The sequence below is a fragment of the Pyrgilauda ruficollis genome, unplaced genomic scaffold (genome assembly GCF_017590135.1).
Source record: "Pyrgilauda ruficollis isolate IOZ18807 unplaced genomic scaffold, ASM1759013v1 scaffold8, whole genome shotgun sequence".
NCBI lineage: Eukaryota > Metazoa > Chordata > Aves > Passeriformes > Passeridae > Pyrgilauda > Pyrgilauda ruficollis.
Window position 1 is genome coordinate 1,821,300 of NW_024529932.1, and position 18,009 is coordinate 1,839,308.

At 41.9% G+C, this 18,009-nt stretch overlaps 2 protein-coding genes across 13 annotated transcripts in view; one reads left to right on the forward strand and one right to left on the reverse strand.

The window, feature by feature from the left end:
- PDS5B (PDS5 cohesin associated factor B) overlaps positions 1-7,263 on the reverse strand; it is a 100,295-nt gene extending 93,032 nt beyond the window's left edge. For 3 of the 4 annotated variants that reach the window (XM_041487312.1, XM_041487311.1, XM_041487308.1), the window contains exon 1: positions 7,100-7,160. The gene's annotated coding sequence lies outside the window, so the exon portion shown is untranslated. Of the gene's footprint in view, positions 1-7,099 lie in introns of all 4 variants that reach the window. The other variant, XM_041487310.1, reaches the window with a different exon arrangement.
- A 9,055-nt stretch (positions 7,264-16,318) lies between these two features.
- Positions 16,319-18,009, forward strand: part of N4BP2L2 (NEDD4 binding protein 2 like 2) — a 41,534-nt gene continuing 39,843 nt past the window's right edge. For 3 of the 9 annotated variants that reach the window (XR_005956824.1, XR_005956825.1, XM_041487332.1), the window contains exons 1-2: positions 16,323-16,599; positions 17,652-17,733. Coding sequence is in view for 6 of the 9 variants with exons in the window: in XM_041487332.1 (XP_041343266.1) it covers positions 17,731-17,733 (3 nt within the window). In the remaining 3 variants the exon portion in view is untranslated. The other 6 variants (XR_005956823.1, XM_041487327.1, XM_041487325.1 and 3 more) reach the window with 5 other exon arrangements.

An 18,009-nucleotide genomic window follows, 5' to 3' on the forward strand; every position in this document is an offset into this window, starting at 1 on the left:
TGAGAGAGGAAGTACATTGTACAATGAAAGATTGGAAGCCCAAGAGGTATGAAGACAAACTCGGCAGAGAAGTCACTAAAGAGAGACCAGCGAGAAAGATCAGCTGCAGCTGGCAGGAGGGGAATCCAGCCCCAGCAGATCTCAGTCCTTTCCAGAGCATGCAGTGTGCAAACACCACATTACACTGCCATTCTACCAGTAACAAACACTTGCAAGAATCCACGGAAAAGCTCTCTTATCTCACCCCACAAAAAGCTGCTAAAAGAGAAATACATTGCTACTAGTAGCATTCCATCAATTAGTCATAGATACAAAGCTAAAGGTTACAACCTAAAGACTGACAGAAGCACATCCACACAGTGAATTTGTTTCCTACGTTTGATTAAAAAGGAATGAAAACACTGAAATAGTTGTAAAATCACTTATAAAGAGATAAGAAACAGAATTAAAGTTTCTTATACAATATTAAAGAGAATACACACAAAGGAGCTGATATACCTGATCCTTCACTACTTCTTTTTCCACACCACAGGATTTCTTTTTCATTCAAAGCAAAGAAGCTATTCAACTTTTCTCCTTATAATGTTATGTGTGTCCCTTATTACATTCTATTTAAGCCACACTCTGAAGAGACTTAATTTATTACTGGGTTTTTGTAAGGTTTCATGACTGTACTATGTTAGTGTGCCATAAAAATTAACTTGTTTTTGCAACACTTTCACTAATTTTTTATAAAAATACGTATTTGTCTCATTTCATGGATTACTAACCCAAGACACAGACTGAAGTTTAAGAACTAGCAACCAATTTTGCCTATACAGGAATTTAGGAGGAGGAATTTAGGACACAATTTTTAAAGTATGCCAATTTATCCAGTGCTGCATCTAAAACTAAAGCATCTGTAGAGCCAGGCAGAAGTAGTCCGGGTCTAGAGTCTATCTCCCAGGAAATCAATGTACTACTAATAAGGTCTCATGGGAAGTTTGGTTTAAACAGACTTGCCTGGGATCACAAGAAACTGACAGAAGGAATGAATTCCAGTATCCCAAAGTGACATTCAATCATTCAAATTACTAGATATGCTTCTCCCTTTCCACAGTCCCCTGTCAATTCATTTTACACTTTCGAGCTTTTGGAAAATATGTGTCCCGACTTTGATATGCAGTTCTAATTCCTAAACACAGTGGGTTGAAAATACTCCAACACATTATAACTAAAGACTACCATAATACATACTTAGAAGGACAAAAATTAATTTCAACTGTTTACCATTTTTAAAAAGAATTTGCAATTTTAATATTGTTTTAAAGCTTTTTTGTATGTAATACAGAAGATTCAGGGGGCAATGGCCCATTACGAAATAAAAAGTTATTTTAAATATGCCTTTATATGTCTATACAAAATGCAGTATGGACAACCTAATGGAGAACTTACTACAGGCAACATTTGTAACTTTAGGGAAAACTTTCAAAGTGTTTCACATTCTCTAAGTACAGATCAGTCAGTCATTGAAAAAAAGTGCAGAATATTTATTCCCAAAAATTGTACATGCATCAAAATCTTTCTTCTTAGTTCTTGGAAGCATTTCTGTAACTGAAGGAATTACGAACTGCATGACCCAAGCTGGGCAAATCGAAGACAAAATGCATCTCCTATTTGTTGTCCCTTTGAAAAACTTCCTCACAACTCTTTTGAAGAGTTTATCATCAGCTTATTTATTCTTTTCTTCATTTTGAAAACCCAGGAAAGCAAAAGTTACAGCCTTATTCTGACCAGTTCATGCTCAGAGGAAGAAAAGTAAATGTAGACTTTATTCTGCGCCGTGAATTAAGTGAATTTGTCTCACTTAGACTTTTGAAAAGCACTGGGTGGCACTTGGACTGTCCACATACATAGTCCCTCACAAAAGTTTTCACAAAGTGATGACACAAACAGCTACAGCTACTTCCATACAGGTTGTTTCTATGTTCAGGAACTACACATAATGATACATTCTGAGCTGCCAAGTAACAAAATCAACAAAATTATCAGAGAAAATATCACACCTAATGGCAAGCTGCCTAGCATCTCTGTACATTAAAATCCCTAAATGTAATTACAAGTTTCCATGAAGTGTCTTCTGCTCGATTCTCGTAACTGATAATTCAATTATTTTTTGTTAAAAACAAAAACCTAACACATGTGGTGACAAAGATTTCGCAGAAATCTGATTACTTTCATTGGAATGTACATCTAAGCAACAAAGCAGTAATAAGAGAAGTGAACAGTAAAACTCAAGGTGGTCCAAAGATTACATACACGAAGTTTTGATTTTAATTTTTGTCAGGACTTCCTCACGAGCAGGATGTTTTTACTCACTGTGGGTAACTTAGGTTTTTGGTTGGTTGTTTTTTTTCCTTTCAGTAGTTTTTTATTGGTTCCCTTTCTTTCTAAGACTTTCAGGATGAAAGTTTTTGACACTGAAGCGAGATACAATGTGGATATACTGGGATGTCCCAGAGACAACCAAAGACTGCTTTGGCAGAAGTAGTGGACAACCACCTTCTCAAGAGTCACTTCCTCAGTTATCACATTTTAGCTGAATCAAATACTCTTTAACAGAGCTACAGACTCCTGTCCCCAGGAAGGACATCAGGCAGCAAATCCAGAGGAGGGCCACAAAGTTGATTAGAGATATGGACCATTTCTCCTCTGAGGAAAGGTTGAGAGAATTGGGATTGTTCAGCCTGAAGAAGAGAAGACTTCATGCTGACCTAACTGTGACCTTCCAGTACATGAAGGGACCCTACAAGAAAGATGGATGGACTTTTCACAAGAGCATGCAGTGACAGGACAAGAGGGATTGCCTCCAAACTGAGAGTAGGTTTAGATTAGATATTGGGGAAAAGTTCTTTACTCTGAAGGTAGTGAGACAGTGGAAAAGGCTGCCCACAGAATTTGTGGATGCCCATCACTGAAAGAGTTTAAGGACAGGCTGGATGGGGCCCTGAGCAACCTGGTCTAGTGGAAGGTTCCCTGTGCATGGCAGGGCAATTGAAACTATATAATCTTCAAGGTCCCTTTCAAACCAGACCATTCTATGTCCTATGAATTTGTAGTTTAGGTGACTACAATGGAAGCAATTAAGACAATAATATTTCTGACTGCTAACTTCATGTCTTTTTTGTCCACTAAAAAGCATGAAAGCAAAGCATCGCATTTCAGCAGCAGAAACATACACCAGGATTCCTAATTAAGTCAGAGAAAAAGTACACACAGTTAGTATTGTCTGGAACCAATCTTTAAAGAACAGCGTCTGAATTAGAAAACCCCAGACGGGGTCCTGATCCCTGGTTACGGTACTCCCGTACAAATGGTGACAGACACAAGATGATTAGTACAAACATCCCCATCTGTTCCCAATGAGGTATGGCACTTTTTCGTTATTTCTTGAAGCATATTAATACCCAAGTTGTTGTGAGCTGAAAAAATGGAACTAAACATCAGGCAGTATTAAACAAGCAGAATGTTTTTACAGTGCTTGGGGTTGGACGCAAAAGAGTAAATTCCACAGACAGGAACAAAGTAACAGAGGTCTTAATCCTCAGAACCTACTTCAGGGACTTCTTCATACTTTAGAAAAGGTTGAAAAGCAGTATACGCCAAGACAGACAGTAACAACCTTTCAAAAGAATGGAGGTGTTAACATCTTGATTCTTAGAAATTAAAATATTACTTGTATTTCATTGAATTCTTTCAAGTTGGATTTGTTACAGCAAATATTCACATAAACAGCTTTTTTTATTGTGGAATCCTTAATGCTCCAAAGAGGTTTTGAAACAAACCACTAACTTCCTAAAATAACAAAGTTAATTTTCATTCATACGCTTCACTTTTCATAATTTTTTCTTATTTTTACTTTACAGAACTATATTAAGTTCTGTTTTTAGAACAGAGCTAAGCAGATTAAAAAACACCTCAGCTTTTCTACAAGACTACATTCAACTGAATAGGCCACCAATGGAAAAGCAAGAGGTATGTAATTTATATACATGCATAGCCTTGACTTTTAGATGTTCCATCTCTGAGGGAAAGAAAACATTCTCTTTTTTAAGTTTATATTTTACAATTCTTTAAAAGCCTTGATTCCTTCCCGGATCTGTCAGTGCTGTTCAGACCATACAGAGCGTCTACAGATCTGGAAAATTAACACACTTCACCACCAAGCACTATCACACTAACACACCTTTTAAAAGTTTCCTCAGTTTTCCCTTACCACCTAGTTTCAAAATTGACTGAAAGCATCCAATATTCTCTCAGTCTATCCAAAGATTATTTCAGGTTGCAGTATTGACATTTTGTGCTAAGAGTAAAAACACCATTACTTTAGGTATCTGTTAAAAGAAGAATGATACTGACAAGTGGTAAGATAATATTCCACATATCAGAACTACTTTTTGAAGGAAGTTCCTTTTTTGAAGGAACTTCTCTGAAGGCAGTAGGAAAGGCATACCTTCCTCTTTCTTGGCAAAATATTTGGGGCAAGCAATATAAAGGGATAGGGATATTACAGTGAAACTGACAGGGAAAAATAATGAGTTGCAGTATCACATTTTCCCTCCATCTCCAATTTTGCATGCTTTTACTGTTCAACTTCACATTTTCTTATTTGTTGCTCCCATTAAAATTCTCCTTTGTGCAACAAGTAGTCCTTATCACCTCTCCCAATTCAGGTCTAAAGAAATAAAAACCATTAACACCAAACACCTTTAAATGAAAATCTTTTACTAAACCAGAAGACTCATACCCACACATACACCCTCTTACTCTTCTGTAAGACTATAAATTGTGTGATTGACGGAAGAGAGGAAAAAGGCATAACCTGAAAGCCCAGTAGAGAGCAACATATCCCAAAAGAAAATGCATCTCTCCCAATTTACAGGAGGCAACAGAACCTCCTGTTCTACAGATAAAAACGGATAATGCCTGAGGTTATGCCCATATTTCATTACTGTGCTTTTCCAAATGCTAGCAATTACTGTTGGCTGTTATATGGTTAATTACAGCTTAATAACGACTTGGGTGACTTGCTCAAATTCAGTCCATAAGTAAGCAAGTTAGATGAAGTCTAAATTCATTATTTACAAGCGAAAAAAGCATAGAAGTGCTAAACATATTTTAACTTATTTAGTTGTTTTATCAAAAACTGAACCATAGTTTATCCAGTCTGTAAACTAGCTAGTAAAGAGGATGCAAGAAATGCATAGGCAAATACTCCAGTATAGTATCTGTATAAAAATTCCCAAACAAAACACCACACCCCACCCAGACACATCATACCCCCCAACCCTACAATAATTAAGTTCAACCTTGCTTCAGATATAGACACAAGATGTCATGCAAGTGCTAAAGTACTAAACTACTTTCTCCAGCAGTGCACCGTTTCACACACTTTGATGAACACAATACACACACCTCGGCTAAACCACCTTACCTGATGGCCTGTCACTGTCAGTCTTCTCTCAGGTGGTCTGAGCATGCCATACATTCAGGTCTTTCACTCCTTTTGAGGAGTTACTTTACACAGTATAATATCTAGCATATCTACAGTACATACAAAACATACCGGGCAAAATTTCCACCACCACGAAAACTGAACAACTCCACTAATGTGAAAGGGTAAAACCTGGAAGAATGCATGTCATCTTACTCCCTTCCCAAAACGTGATTTGACACTCATTTTCAACTATAAAGCCACTCAAATTTTCAACACTCCTTCTACTCCATCCCCAGTGAAGAGAAATCAATTAAAGCCAAAGCACCTACCCGGCAAGCACAAAACAAAGACCAACACGAGAACGCTTCAGCAGTTGTGTTAAATGGGAAAACACAACGCCTAACTAAATAATCACAGCTCTCAGAAAGCAACCGCGCAGCAAGCAAGCATAAAAGTCAGAAAAAGGCTTTCAAGACAAAATCCAGCTTTGTACAAACTGGTCTGCTGCAGTTTAATTTTCCAGAACTGTTCACCATCATTAATTGTTGATTTGTTTTAAAGAACAGATAGTGATTTATTTGTAGCAGGATGAAGTTACAGACCTAAATTCCTGACCGGAGGCTCTCAACGTAAACAATACATAACCTATAAATTAACCATTCTCCATCTGGCAATTCAGATGTAAAATTCATAGTTTTCCATCTACCAGGCGGCGGCAACCGCCCCCCCACAGCTCCCCCCGGTCCTCCCTTCTCGAGCGTTTTCTAACAGAGCCTGATGCAAAGTGGGAGGGAAAAAGAAAGAGGAGAAAAGGAAGGGGGCAAAAAAAAAAAAAAAAAAGAGGGGGAAAAAAAAAAAAAAAAAAAAAAAAAAAAAAAGAAAAAAAAAAAGCTAAGCCACCATGAAAGAACCGGGCTCGCACACAAGTAGGGACCCAGCACACCGCGGTCCCCGGCAGCTCTTCCCGCTGAGGAGCACTGCGAAGTGCGGCGCGGAGAGACCGAGTCGGGCGGGGAGGGGACGGGGATGTCCCCGCGCTCAGCCCGGGCAGCAGGAGCGCGGGGCGGCGGGAGCCCCGTGTGCCCCGCGGAGCGGGGACCAGGCCGGCTGCCCGGGGCAGGCAGGGAGGGAGGGGACGCCCGGGGCAGGGAGGAAAGGGACACCCGGGAAGCCGAGATCACTCACTCACTCATAGCCACGGGCGAGCAGCCTCCCCGCCCCCCCTCCCCGCCACTTCGCGCCGCGAGGAGCCACCAGCGCTGGGCGCGACACCGCCCGCCGGGCCACCGGGGCGAGGGGTGACTCCCGGGCCCCCGCGCACCCCAGCCAAGGTCATCCCATCGCGCGGGGTGCCGGGCGGGAGGGGGGGAAATTTAGTATTTGACGGCGGCCACGGAAAAGGGGGGAGGGGAGAAGCCCCGCGGAGGGGCGAGGGGGATGGGAAGGGGGAGCTCCACCACGGGCCAGGGGGAGCTCTGCCCTCCCGCTCCCCTCTGCTCCCCGTCCTCCTTCAGCGCTGGCCGCGGAGCTCGGTCCGGGCGCGCGTCCCTCACGCCCCCGGGAAGGGAAAATGGAGCGGGGACGGGGTGGGGGTACCCGCGGCCGAGGTGCCGCGCTCCTTACCCCGCCGCAGCCGCCTCGCCTCGCTGGTCGCAGGCGGGTCCGCTCCGCGCTGCCGCCGCTCCGGGCTCGGAGAGGCGCTGCCGCCGCCGCCGCCGCAGCCAATCGCCGCCAGCCCCCTCCCCTTCCGCAGCTCGCCCCGGTCCCCCTGCCGGCTTCAAAATGGCGCCAACTCGTCTCCGGCTGCTCCAATGGAACCGCCGAGGGGAGCGAGCGCGGCCAGCGCGGGGCAGCAGCGCCCCCTGCCGGCCCGCGCGGGCAGCACCCGCGGCCCGGGCCGGCCGGGGCTGAGGGTGGGCCCGGGCCGGCTCCCGCTGACGGGCGATCTGTGGGCGACTGAGGCAAGCGCTACCCCAAAACGACGAATTACTAAAGCATTGTTGTGAAAAAAATAAGGAATAAAGTCGCTTAACTGCGGAGAAAGAGCAGAAAAAGTAGGGTAAGTCAATCATCTAACCCTTTGCTCTTGCTTCAGCGAGTGCAAGAGTTTGAGGGGTGCCCTTACAGGAGAACGCAAACAGAAAAGCAATGTGGCTTCTTCTCGCCGCTACAGCTAAAAAGCTTCACTTGTTGTAGAATCATAGAATAAGTTGATAAGAACTCAAGGATCATCGAGTCCAACACCTGGCCCTGCACAGCACCACCCCCGAGAGTCACCCCATGTGCCTGAGAGAATTGTCCAAACTCTTGAACTCGAGCAGGTTTGGTGCTGTGACCACTTCCCTGGGGAGCCTGTTCCATGGCCCGACCAATGTAGAGAATAAGAACTTTCTCCTGATGCATCAGGACAGCATGCAAGTGTTTAGAAGATTATGATTCAAAAACCACAAATCACACTTTACAGATCTGCTGAAAAATCTGCACTGCTTTGTCCGGTGTGAGAAACACACTTCGACAGACTGTTAGCCAATACGTTGTAACTAGTGGTTTCAATCTTTCAGAAGGTCCCTTCAAGCTTTCTGAACTTGCTAGTACATTGTACCAAGCATGCCTTATCTTCATTCGGTGCTAAACCACCTCTTTGTCTAATGCAGACTACATTAGCTCAACCAGAACTATTACATACAAATCACTTTTCAACCCCCAAAACTCCCCTTGTTTGTATTTGTTTCTCCAGTGACTTATAGTTGGTCCACTCCTTCTGGGGAATTAAAAAAAAAAAAAAAAAATGTAGAGACATAGAAGGTTTGTCTGACAATTTTATATTGGGAAGGATCCTGGACTTGGAGTCAAGGTATAACTTTTTTATGCAGGTTGAACAACTTCCTCTCAATTCCCCCATTGCTGTCTATCTAGGCTCACCAAGTATAAAGCCTTAGGTTGAGGAACACATCCTTTCCCAGCGGAGCACTTGCAGATGTGTGCAGGGATACGTACAAAGCAGCAGAAAACTGAAACACTTTTTGAACTCTCTTAACACTGCTACTGAAATTGCAAAATCCAGCGTATGAGTGTGAAAGTAACCAGGGCGCTGAGATGCTCCGTTTTGCTCCGTTTTTCTGATGGAGCAGGTCACAGCAGCACCACTTCCAGCGCCTGATCAGGACGCCAGGAGCGGCGGGCGCTCCTCGGAGCGGGACGGGGCGCTGAATAACGGGACCTCCCGCAGGCACGCTCCGCCCTTGTTTCCCTCCTGCACCGAGACCCTTCACGACTTTGGGAATCGGCTTTTCGGAGGTGGCTCTTTACTCCTTTTCCCACCCCGTCTCGGTTCCGCAGTGGCGCTCGCGGCCCTGCGGAGGGAGCCCGTCCGCCACCGCCGCTCGCTCACCCGCGCTCAGCGCCCTGGAAAGTGCCGGGAACCTGCGCTCTGCCTACGGGAGAGGGCAACACGCGCCCGCTCCTTTTCCATGCGGTCCCACAGTTGCACAGTGCAAGCGGTGCCAGCCCTGGCTGTGTCCCGAGGGCAGGCTCAGCCTTCCCCACGAGAAATGTTGCATCTCTCATGGAACTGGTAACTCTAAGCAGCCTTGCTAAATTTTAGGGGATTTGCCACCTCCTGGAAGTGTAGGCAAGTCGTGTTACTTACAGAAACTGTATACTTGAGAAAGATTAAAAATATTTGTGCAAAATAAATATTTTGCTTGCAGTAGGACATATAAGGAATGCCAGTGCCACAGAACTTCCAAGACCAGATCTTTTACACGGAATTATAGAATCATTTAAGGTTGAAGAACACCTTTAAGACCTCTGTGCCCAACTATTGACTCAGCACTGCCGAGTCCACCACTAAACCACATTTACATGTCTTCTGAATACCTCTAGGGATGCTGACACCACCAGTTCCCTGGACAGCCTGTTCCAGTGCTTGACCACCCTTTCAGTGAAGAAATTTTTCCTAATATTCTAAACCTCCACTGGCACAACTCGAAGCAATTTCCACTTTTCCTGATATTTGTTACTTGGAAGAAGAGAGTGATCCCCTCTCTACTACAACCTCTTTTCAGGCAGTTATAGAGAGCAGTAAGACCCCCACAGCCCCCTCTTGCCCAGACTAAACAACCCCAGCTCCTTCAGTTGCTCCCTAAAAGATGTGCTCCAGATTGTGTGTGCTCAAGATGCTTTCCACATCTCAGTGTTTGAGTGACAATGATGAACATAGTCAAAGAACACCCTTACACAGCAGTATTCTTCTCACAGCCTTCTGTCTTTAAAAACATTGTGTGAAACTAGAAGACTGCAGTGACAAGGGTCTTTTAGTCCCTACTTTATCAGATTGACAACCTCTCTCCTTGAATCATTTTAGTTATCTTTCTCAATTCATTCTTTAAAATTGTTGCATCCTTGCAGAGCAGAACTGTGCACTGTACTCAAGATGGGAGTACATTGAGATTTCCCTCAGAGCAGTGAACTGTCTTCTGTCTTGCTCTCAGTACTATTCCTGATGACACCTTACATCTCTGTTGCTTAGGGTTTGGTTTCTGTTGGGTTTTTGGTTTTTTTGGCTTTTTTTTTTTTTTTTTTTTTTTTTTTTTTTTTTTTTTTTTGGTTGCTGTTGCAGTTTCAGTCAAAGATTTCAGAGAACTGACATCAGCAACTTCAAGATTTCATGAACTTAGACTTCCAGGTTTGACAGGTAATTCTGTTTTACCTTACACTGATCTACTTCTCAAAGCCTATCTTTTTACCCACCCCCTTTTTGTGAGGCCTTCTGGAGTTCTTTACACCAGCACAGCATCTGATTACCTGAAAGAGTTTAACATCCTGCAAGTATCATTCCGTGTGCATTCCCTTTTCTGGGTCATTAATGAAAATCAAAGATTGTTGCATAAAACAACATAAGTAAGCCCAAATATTTCTGGGAGAGAGATTTGCTGACTTTTCTCCACCGGAGAAAGTAACCAAAAGTACTCTCTGCTTCCATCCTTCAATCATATTTCCAACTCAGCATAGGACATTTACTTCAATTCCATGACAATTTTGTTTGGCAACTTTCAGTAAGAAAGCTGCACAAATGCTCTTTAAAAATACAAGCAGGTTCCCTGGTTTGTCCTTGTCCATGCGCTTCCTGACTCACAAACCTGCTGGAAGTCTGTGATTGTGTCACTATCTCCCTTCACAGAAATGACACTGGCCCTTTCCCAACACATTGTCTTTATCCATGGCCCTGTGATCATACTCTTCTATGGTATTGGCCTTTCAGTGCAAATACAAACAACTGTCAAGGTAATATCAGCTTTGTGGAAATGATGCTTTTGTTTCCAGCATAGATATTTCCCTCTGTTTCTCTTTTAATTGTGACTCTAAAACAATTGCATCAAAAGTATTATACTAGCAAAACAATTCAGATTAAATATATGTAATTTATATACTGAGCCCTTCACACTGGAAGGGGCCTTTGACATGTAGATGGGAGGCTTTCTACTTGCAGGTGTAGTGATTTTTCTCAGAGAAAGAAAAATATATTAATTTATTGGTGTTCCTCTTCAACTAAACAGCTGATAATATTATGAACATGAGTTAACTTTGTAACTAATTTTAGTATCTCATATGTCTCTTAAGTAATTTGCAAGGAAGCCACATGGAAACAGTGACTTTAGATGACTGGAATTTTTAGACTCTTACTGTCTGTGTGTGTGCTGTTTCCAACACTGTCTCCTTGTAAACAAAAATCAAACAGCTGAATAATACAGTGATGCTCAGAATCTATTAGGTTCAATATATGTGCAATATAATTTTTGAAGTTTAGAAGTACTACTTTCATCTTAGTGCTAACGAGTCTGACTCCACCAAAAATACCTATTTGTGCCTGTCTTGTGGCTGTTTTCTAACAGGAAGACAAGAGTCATTAAGTACTAAATGGAATTTCACAAAAACAAGCAAACCAAACCAAACAAAAACCAACAAGAACCAAACTAGAGAGGATATGAGGATGTGAAGTTATTCTTCAGGGCAAGGACTGCAGAAAGCCTTTAATTCCACCTACTCATCTGCTTTCTTCATTAAATAGCTAATAGCTATACTGGGACACCATTAAGATTAAATTACCTACTAAAGTCAGTCTATTAAGCAAGAAGCATTGCCCCTTCACAAAACATGTCCTCACAAATCAGCTGTAGACGTATCTTCATCTCTGACTTCTTCCTAAAGAAGTCATTGCCTAGTTGGAGACATGCACAGGAAGAGAACAATAAAATGCTTCATGTTACAATAGCCACAGAAGCAAAAACATAATTTACATTTTTAAATGTCCTAAAACAGAATGCAGTCAGGAAGTGATGGTGCATATTTTGCTACCATCCTTTATGGCTTAACAAATCAAACCATCTTGCCATCTGATAGGAATAGATTAGAGAGCATTAATACACAAACATTTCGTCTTCTAAAACAAGTTTGTTATTGGGTTTTTTGAATAGTTTTTTTTTTTTTTTTTAATTCTACTATGACTTAGCTGTTTTGCTGCTAAATGTTGTGGAATCTTTTTGCTGACCATATCTGCACAATGTATTCCTACAATCTAGCATGAATATAACCTATGGAAGACAGCATCTAAAAAAGCACCGTAGAAAGGGGAAAAAAATATTCTTCCCTTGGTGCCTTGCAGATGGGGATGACAGTAGTGAACACAGTAGTGAATTAGTATTTTGGGAGCCTGTACCAGCAGTCTTTCTTTCCCTGGTGATTAGCTCAGTTTGTCAGTGAATTAAATTAGTTTCTCCTCTGAGTTACCTAGAATTGATTTAAGTGCTATCCATCCTTAATTGAGATGTAGGATAGGAGGTGGGAGAGGACAGTACATAACTTGCATATTCTTAAGCAATGCCATTAGCATAACAAAAAGAGGAAAAATTAAGAACTTTCTACTGTAAGTCATATCTGTAAAGTGAGCATCTCAGTAGTTCAGCTTTAAGAAATCAAATAAAAGTAATTTCAGGTAAAAGCTGAGTGGCTAAAATGAACAAGTATTTGACCAAACAGAGAGGATGTCAATATGGACATAACTAAGCACATAGCACTAAACTTTTTTAGTGTTTGATAAGTTCTTTCCTCTTGCTTAAACATTAGTCTATGAAGCATTAAATACTTGAACATATTGTCCTCTGTAAAATGCTGTGTATTTTTCACTTGCTATATCTGGTGCTTTCTTTCTTCTACTCACACTTTTTGCTTTTACCATTCCACTGTCTGCCCTCTGTTTAAGCTACTTACTTTAATGTCCCATTGAATTTCGGTCTGCTGAAGGCATTACGCTCAGTCTCTTTCATTTTTATGTAAATGGGAGATGCTATTTACAGAGTCCCACAGACTAAGCAGTGACTGGACCTTCATCTTGAGTGTCAGCTTCCTAGGAACTCCCCATGCTCTACTTTGAAAGACATGAATTGTTCGGAATCCTGCTTCCTTGGCTGGCTTTCACAACCCAAAATCTCAGCTATGTTGTGGGCCAGCAGTTATTATATTGTCTAGAGCACTCTGTCTTAAAAGTTACATCTCTTCCATTCTTTTTGTTCTGTTTTGCTGTAGCACTTGAGACCTAAATCACAGAACGTGTGCCTTACTGTCAAGAAAAAATCTATGTATCGTGCAGATTTCAGATAAAAATCATTACATTTTGAAAGGTTTCAAGAACCTTCAAAATAAACTAACTAGATGTTACTTTTATTCTTGCCCCACTATTTTTATCTCCAAAAGGATTCATCCAGTACCAGAAGGGAATCAAATAACAATATTTAAATTACAAAGTAGTTATGTCATAGTCAAAAGAAATACGAATCTAGCCATGACTTAAACATCACTTGCTACAATCTGTTGCATATATGTAATAATACTCCTATCTCACATAATCAGCAGGCTACCTGGACTTTTTTTTTTTTTTTAATTTATAAAAATATATAACTATATCAAAACTCTAATTCTTAAGTTAATTTTCAAGTTGAAGTTTGAAAATAAAAACCTCCATATTATCTGTGGAAATTAATAAGCAAAAAGCTCTTACTGTATTTTTACCACTGAAACTTTGATGTGACATTTGCATACCAGAATTCCTCTTTGTTGTATAAAAGCTTCAGAAAAACAATTTGGCAAGCAACATTCCTGGTTTGTTGAGTAAACCAGCTCTCTTAAAGTTCATCAGAATTTCTCCCTAGAGATAGTTCGATTTAAAGTCAAAGAATTATGCAACAGTATTTCTTAAATCATCTTGAAGCCTCACTTTTTCAAACAAGATTTAGTAAAGTGACAAGACAATCTATGACCCAAGGCCCTTTAGAAAGAGGCACAATTAAATCTAAGTCTGTAACTAGTCCTCTTGAACTCAAATAGATGCTATATTTAAGTGTTATTAGAAGAAGAAAGAGCATTGTGCTATGTCAAGTCTGATAACGAGATCACAAGATTTAAATGATTGAGCTATCATCCCATATTAACCCTTAAACATAAAAGCCAATCTCACGTACTGCCCATTGGATAATTTTAATTTTTTTCCCCTTTTAATAACAGATGGAGTCTCATCATTTTATCTTAAATTTGCCTGATCTTTTCTATTAAAAGGCATAACACAGGCATTTATTGTTTCACTAACAAATATTTAATTTTCTGCATTAGTTTTTTTATGCCAGCTACCTTCTTTATGCTGAGTTATTTTGGAAAATTGTATCTAAAATGTTCCTGGAAGCAAATTTAATGGAAACCTTTCCATACACAAAAGAATAGTATGATGTTTTTTATTGAAAATACCCAGTTCTCAAACAAGCACAAAAGCCATCAGTTTAGAGGAGGCAGGACAGCAATTAGGCAACACCGTGGGCAGGAAAGAGTAGCAGAAGCACTTTGTCTGGCAGTAGTTTAATTTTAGTGTTGTTTACCTGTAATTTGAAATTGCACCTGAAAGCTTTTTTTCCTACAGAACCTGAAATTGGGCCCATGCAGAAGAAACCAGGGCAACAACTTAGTTTGGTACAAGTATCAGAGATGTCTGCATTGCATTTAAATCTTCAACTGTACCAGTGAACCATAAAGGAATCAGGATGATCCTCCAAAGTGGTCAGCTGACATCTCCCCTTTTTAATGTAGGAAATCAAATGCAAAAACTACTCTGAGAAAACACTCAAGTTCCATAACATCAAAACTCTTACTTTTTTTTTTAAAAAAGAACATTACTCACTTCCTGTATGCACAGAAATTGATGTGATCTGTAAGGTTCAAATCAACTTAAACTTACAAGTCAATTGGAATCACTGAATCAAAATCTGATTACATGAAGTGGAAAATTTTCCTTTCACTCTTTTCTTAGATCAGTTAAATCCTACCATTCGTCAACTAATATGAAGGTGATGTAATAAATGCCTAGGAACATAGGAACAGATAATTTTTCATATCTTGTTATCTATGCAATAACACTACCTCACTCTAAGATTTTTTCCCTCTGTGAGACACTTCCACCACAATCACTGATGCATGTTACAGGAAGTGTAGTTTGGGTGACACATAGTAGTGGTACACAGTAGCATTGAGTAACTTTATAAACATATGTAAAAATGAAATTTTAAATTTCAGACCCCTCTGAAAATGGAGAAAAAAATGTGGTCTCTTAATGCTTCTTTGTAAATATTTTCACTGTTACAGTGTTTGACCTCTTGGACACTGCTTTTTCCTACCCTATCAGCTTGTCCTAACAATGTTTCCAATGGAACTATTTTTATGATCTAGTGCAGGACAAGGAATATGGGGGAAATATTTGCAGCTTTGTCTCAAGAGACTTCCCATGTCCTCATGACTCCCACGCAGGAACTGTAGCAGCTGTAACAGGATCATCAGGGAAAGTCTATTTCATTATACTCAATGAGGTTGAAAAAATGACATTAGGGTACTGCCAGTTGTAACATGTGGCTTATTTAATTAGGTACAAGTAATGGGAGAACTCCCCAAATTAAATACATCTGAGACAATTACTACATACACAACATGAATGCTTGAGAGCTCTGATCTCCATATATTACCTTCAAAATGTCCATGTGCAGCACTCTTACTCTCTCTTAATGGTTAGCTTGGGTGTTGCATGGCTTAGCCTGTGTGGGGAAGCACGTAATTACTACTACAGATGAAAAATAGTGGCAAACTGGGAGTTTCACTTCAACAGCTCACTTCTGATCTAGGTTAAAATGCTACCAAACACACATCCATACCTTCCGAAAAAACAAGGCCATCATCTGGCGCAGGAAAGGAGTCTATGCTTTGGTTGCAGGGTTAACTGGGAGGAATCCCTGACCAGTGGGTTTGACCAGTTCTCTTTCTTTTATAGCAAATAAACTAATTTCAGGGACTTTATTAATCATGTACTTTAAAACCTTCATAATCCATTTGGATGATGCAAAAGAATAAATGTTGCAGGTATGTAGTGGGCACATCACTACTGGCGCTCTTGTGTGCACTAATGAAATTTGGGATACTGTCACAAGACTGAAGAGTTTTTTAGGAAAAATGTGGTTTGCCTTGCATAGTATCACAAGATTTGGGGGGGGGGAGGGGTGTGTGTGCAAATCCACGTTAAGTACAACACACGTCTAAGACACTTGGGCAGTTTTTACACTAGGGACAATAATCCTCACCGGAACGCTGCTGACGTTCCATGACAGAGCAGAATGTCACCTAAAGCAAACGCCCCGACACGCTGAGCAGCCAGCCCCGAAGGCAGGCAATGCAGGATAAATCCCAGCCCCTGGCGCTGGCGCCGAGCTCTTCCCGCCAGGCAGAGCGCGCGCCGTGGGGGGGAAAGCTCCGCCCCTCACAGCGCCACGCGCGGGGTGAGGGGGCAGCGGGAGGCGGCGCCATTTTGGGCGTGGGGGGTCGGAGGCGCTGCCTCTCCCGCTGCAGGCAGCCGCGGCCTTGAGGTTCATGTCCTCCCCAGCGTGTGGCTGAGGTGGCTGCTGCTCGGCCGGGCCGCGAAGGGAAGCCGCTTCTCCTCCGCTGCCAGCGCTGCTACCACCGACCTGTGCCACCACCGGGCCGGGAAGGGGCGGCGTGGGGATGGCGATGTCAGCACATAGGAGCCGGCGGCTGCTGAGGTTGTGTGACGCGGGCGCCGCGCTGAGGGAAGTGTTTGTGTGGGGGAGAGGAGTGGGCTTTGCACCGTGGGGAAAGGAGGAACCGGGCGGCTAATACACCTCCCTGAGCCGTGAGGCCGGTGGCCCTGCCTTCGCCTCGGACACGCCGCTGCCAGGCCGGTGTGGGAGCAGCGCCTGCTTCCCCCGGCTCCCGTGCCGTGTGAGGGGCGCTGGGCTGTGCCCCTCATGACCGCCGTACCCACCGTGCAAGGAAAGCCAGCTGGTTCACCTGTCTGTAGGTTCTATCAAATAGGCCGTATTTTCCGTTTGGGAAAGGTATTGTGCAGGTGGAGTTCAAAGCCTTGAGTTAGTTAGTTGATCGAATCTTCTGGATGTTTCACAGGTCAGTTAAAGTGGTAAATAAGTCTGGCATCCCCGTGTGCCGTCTCAGGTTCAATGCTTACAACCAGTTATTTACAGAAATTATATAGACTCGGACTTGCCCCATTCAAGTGAGAATGTCAGAGAGACTGCATTTTCCTTGAGCGTACTTGCTCTGTCCTCACCAAGGACACAGGCGGATATGCTTTTGCGTGCAGCTTCACTCTCTCCAAGGTTAGTGAGGGAAAGTCTGTTAGAGATTAGCAAGAAAGGATATCCCTATGTGGGACAGTCAAAGAGCAGCATTTTCTGTCAGTGGAGATCTTGTCATCCAGCAAGTGTTCATGTTTGCGGTTTTAATTCCCCATCAGGAAATGGGGTCTGCTTAAACCCCATCCCAGAAGATGAGGACATAGACACTAATAAAGATAATAATTTTTTTTATCCCAGTACTGGTTTTGAGTGGAGGCAGCAGGACATTTTTTTCTAGATGGGGATAGAGTCAGTGAATAGTAGTAATGTCATACTTGCTTTCTAATATACAAAAATGAAGTGTGAAGAAGCTGGAGGTATGCATACAGCACGTAAATCTTGATGAGAGAACATGGTGCCAATTCTGAGGAATAGACAGAGTTGCATGGCTGTGTTTATTCTGTTTATTATGTATTTATTGTAGTAATGCTTTCTTCCAGGTACTGAAGTCAAGTGCGGACAGTAACATCTTGGTTTAGCCAGTTTGAAAGTGAGAATGGCAGGTTTCTCTTCCTTTGGATGGTAGGTGACAAAGTGCCTGGAGTAACACCTTTTCTTGTCACTTTTGCAAGTGAACATGTTGGGATAATAGCTACTTACAAATCTTCCCATAGTAATACCTACAGATCCTTTTCAGATAAAGAAAAAAATTATTTTCTTATCCACGATGAACAGCATGTGACACTTTGTTAATATTTAGTCATGAAAAGTTGAAATATTTCAGAAAACAATAGAATGAACCTTCCACTGGGAGAAATGTGGAAATTTTGTGTTTGAGATTGCATTTATTTTGAGGGG